The 3,738-nt window shown below is 35.8% G+C and overlaps 1 protein-coding gene and 1 pseudogene across 1 annotated transcript; both read right to left on the bottom strand.

Moving 5' to 3' along the window:
- Window positions 1–797: 797 nt before the first annotated feature.
- Window positions 798–1,427, bottom strand: LOC145687206 (DNA repair endonuclease XPF-like). Its single transcript, XM_081760676.1, has one exon. The coding sequence runs from the start codon at window positions 1,425–1,427 to the stop codon at window positions 798–800; it is 630 nt and encodes a 209-aa protein (XP_081616802.1).
- Window positions 1,428–1,592: 165 nt separating this feature from the next.
- On the bottom strand, window positions 1,593–3,203 carry LOC145687205 (DNA repair endonuclease XPF pseudogene; annotated as a pseudogene).
- Window positions 3,204–3,738: the final 535 nt, after the last annotated feature.

Genomic DNA, 3,738 nt, shown 5'->3' with positions numbered 1-3,738 from the left:
TAACAGAATATTGCACATTTTGGTATCTCGCTTTGCACCAAGGTACAGTATGCTGTGCCTGATAGCATACAACTTGTAACTGAGTAGAGAAACATAACTTAAAAAAGGTTGTAAATCTACAACTCAGGTACCTCAATAACAATGTCACAATACAACCAACCGACAATAATTATTCACAGTCATGTGTATTAGCTAATAATGTCCAGAAAACTAATATATATCAACACGAATAACGAAGAATGAGATTTTCAAGTATGAAACTTGTTATATGTATCATTACATCTATATGATATGGAAAATTAACAAAACCAAAGCTACCTGATAACTAAAACCAACCATGGTTTGATAAATTTATCTATATACAGTCAGTGTGGAGTACAGATTCTGTATTCCCATCAATCTGTGAAAAGAACAGTATGAAACGAACATACACCTGCATTCTCTCTTTCAGATTTTTATTACATATGTAATTAACTCAAATATTCTACCTACAACTGCCTACATTGCCTTAAAAATACTACTACTTAGTAACGTATATAATAATATATACATAACTTACATTAATAATAACCCAATCAATGGATAATAAGGTACATAGGTTTTTCTCAATTTCTTATTGTGTATAAGAAGTTAAAGCTATTCTACTTTAATCATGAAATTTCATCTCTTCTGACAGATGTCTCTGTGTTACTCTTCTTGTCCTTCCGACGGAAACCCCTCCTCCTTTCTTTCTTATTCGGTTGTGCAGCACCAGAACCAGAATCCTATTGTGGACGAATCGGATTATTAAGAGCTTCCTATAAAGCAACGCCATTTGCACTATTTTCCAATATCTTCCCCAAATCCTCCTTTGTTTGGCTCACCAGTACATCTAGAGATTCAATTTTCCGCTGAAGAATATGCACATTTTTCGAATTCACACCAGGTAGTTTGCTTACAAGATCATGAACCTTACTATGATGTTCTTCATTGTCATTGTCCATTACCATATCAACACCTACGACTGCTGCTTTCCCAACATCAGGTTGGTCTTTGCCTTGTTTTAACTCTTCAAAGAGTTCTGCCGTTGCATACGGACTAGGAGACCATACAATTCGTAGCTGCGGAAAATGCATTGTCAAGAGCTGAAGTTTCCCTAAAATACTATTAGTACTTATATCATTTGATACGTAGTATCCTTGCATAGAGAAAGGCTTGTTTTGATCAAACTCTATCAACAACATGGGTTTGTCATAATGTCTTGTCATAGCTTTAGCTTGAGAATACAAACGTCCAGAATTGAGTGAGCCAATTAAATCACTGACACTTTTTCGTTCAACATATATTTCCGGTGTCAAGATATAGTCTCCAATCTGCAATGTCACTGGTTCGATATCAATACCACGATAGTGAATAAGACCAGGCAGTTCACTACGAAATTCTCGCATATCCAATATTATTACTTGTTTCGTAGTTTCCTCCGATTGTACACCTCCACGTCGAGTCGATGAATTAAAATTTCCTATCTCACTGGGTTTCTTTACATTTCGCACGAGATCAGAGTGATCATCTTCCCTGAGTGATTTTTTTTTTTAATTTGTTTCCTGGACTCTTTATGATTTGAGAGTTTTCTCAATCAAAAATTTAAATGCTCTTTCTTCTTGAATCTCTGCACTTCTCAAGGTATGTCTTTCAGCAGATGAGTCATATACCAACTGGAAGATTTTTATTTGTAAATCCGGATTTGCATTGGAGTAGATTTCCATCTGTCTAATAGCTGTGATATCCATAGAGTACATTATAACAAAATGTGGCTTGTGATTTTTCAAAGAATCAATTAACGTTCCATGCATTCTATCGATTGTCTCGAATACTATACTTGGGTAGTTGGGTTTAATGGAAGAATTTCCCATACTGAATTCCTTCGCTGTATTATGTACATCCAATGCTTGATACTTATTCGTATGCTTACAAAAAAAAAAGCAAAATTTATGGTGGAGGACATGCTGTACACCATGTATTAACACAGTTCCCAATTCATAACATTTCTCTACATCCGATGCTACTATCAACACAGTTCTATTTTGTGCATTTTGAAATTCTTCAGATTCAAATATCGTCTGCAGTAAATTCTGTAGATGGACCCACTTTGGATTGTTTTCAGCAATCAATCCTCTACCGCAAAACTGAGACAAAATTTCTATTTCATTTTTATTATCAACTGATGTACGGTTGCCAAATACTCTTGTTCTCGCGGAACAATATATTACCTCAGCCGTTTTTTGTTTAGTCCAGTTAGGAACGTTCCTGTTACAACATTCGCTTTTCAAAGCAACTATGTATGCATAAAATGTCACGCAATCGTGCTCCGTCAGGTAGCTAAGGACTATTCTCAAAGTTTTCAAATCTGAAACAAGTTGCTTTGATTTAGCACTTAACTGATGCCAAATAGGGTCTAACTGCAATTGTAAGATTTTATGAAATGACTTAGATGTAGCATTTTCTACGGTTAATTCGTCTGTATCTAATGTAGGATTTACTCTTTTCAGTTCTTTAACGGTGAAGTTCATCAGGTCTAAAATAGCAGTCTGAATCTGCAGCATCCCAGATGTCATTTGTAAGTGAATTTCTATAAGCTGAGGCTTATGCTTCTCTAAACTGTTTTTAACTGTAGCATGAAATCGTGGCCACAGGTGCAAATTGCGCACAAATAATGTACGCATTATACGATCAACCCTTGCAGACTCTACAGTGAAGGACTGTGGGGAGCTCGAGAACGCTTTTATAAAACCAACTTTATTAGTCTGTCTATAAAGGCGCAAAGCAAAAGCTTCTTCGCACGATTCAAGGATACGATGGGCCTTATAAATCAAAATACCAGTCACGAGAGAAATGGGAACACGATCTTTCAGAAGATCGACCACTAGAATTCGCGATGAGATAAACAACACTCCACCTTCCTTGTACACAATTTCTCTTTCAGAGGCTGGAAAGTCAGCTGTAATGACACGCGGCAAAGGTTTAACTCCTTCCGTATCAAGCTGACTAATTACGAATTCTTCCTCTTTGTTTGTAGTTCCTAGAACTAACACTAAATTACCTGGATCGGAGTAAGATTTGATTAGGTTAAGGAACACTTGTTCTATTCCTAAACCTTTGGCTGCAACCAACAGTCCATCTTCTTGTAAAATGTCTATAAGCATTTGATTTTCAAACTCCAACATCATGCACAGATTATCAGTTCAAGCAACTTTGTACTTAAGGCACAAAACATTTGGTTCCTCCGCTGGCTATACGCCAAAACTCCTTTAAAAAAAAGAAACAAAATATTTACAATTTTTACGAAAAAGAATTATGCACAATAAAAATATTAGGAATAAAAGTTACGCTTTTTTCATTATCTTCATATCACTTCTGTACATGAAGGTGATATCATTAAATAGACTACGTTGGCAATTTTAACAATGTATTATATAAGGGGAAAGCAACATTTGACATATGTTACTGCTCTCACTCTAACAGCATTAAAACCCTATTATGTATGTTTTTCTTTATGACGTTCATTAAAATACCAAGGTGTACGGTGGCTCACCTAAAGAGCGCTTACGTTTGGTGCGTCAGGATTCTGGTTACATTCTCCAACAAGAAAGTTCGTGGTGGACAACATCCTGTCCGTGGAACTGCTCGGAGTACTCCCGTTTTCGAGTAATCAATTTCTATTATATACAGAACTTGTTATGCATGTTAATGAAACAATAA

This window comes from Thermobia domestica, chromosome 6 (assembly GCF_964235325.1).
Source record: "Thermobia domestica chromosome 6, izTheDome1.hap1.1, whole genome shotgun sequence".
In the NCBI taxonomy this organism is placed as follows: domain Eukaryota; kingdom Metazoa; phylum Arthropoda; class Insecta; order Zygentoma; family Lepismatidae; genus Thermobia; species Thermobia domestica.
Note: the sequence above shows the minus strand (reverse complement) of the source record. Positions and strands in the feature narration are given on the sequence as shown.

Coding starts and splice junctions, on each gene's coding strand:
- LOC145687206 (XM_081760676.1), bottom strand. CDS start 1,427: ATGCGAGAATTTCGTAGTGAACTGCCTGGTCTTATTCACTATCGTGGT.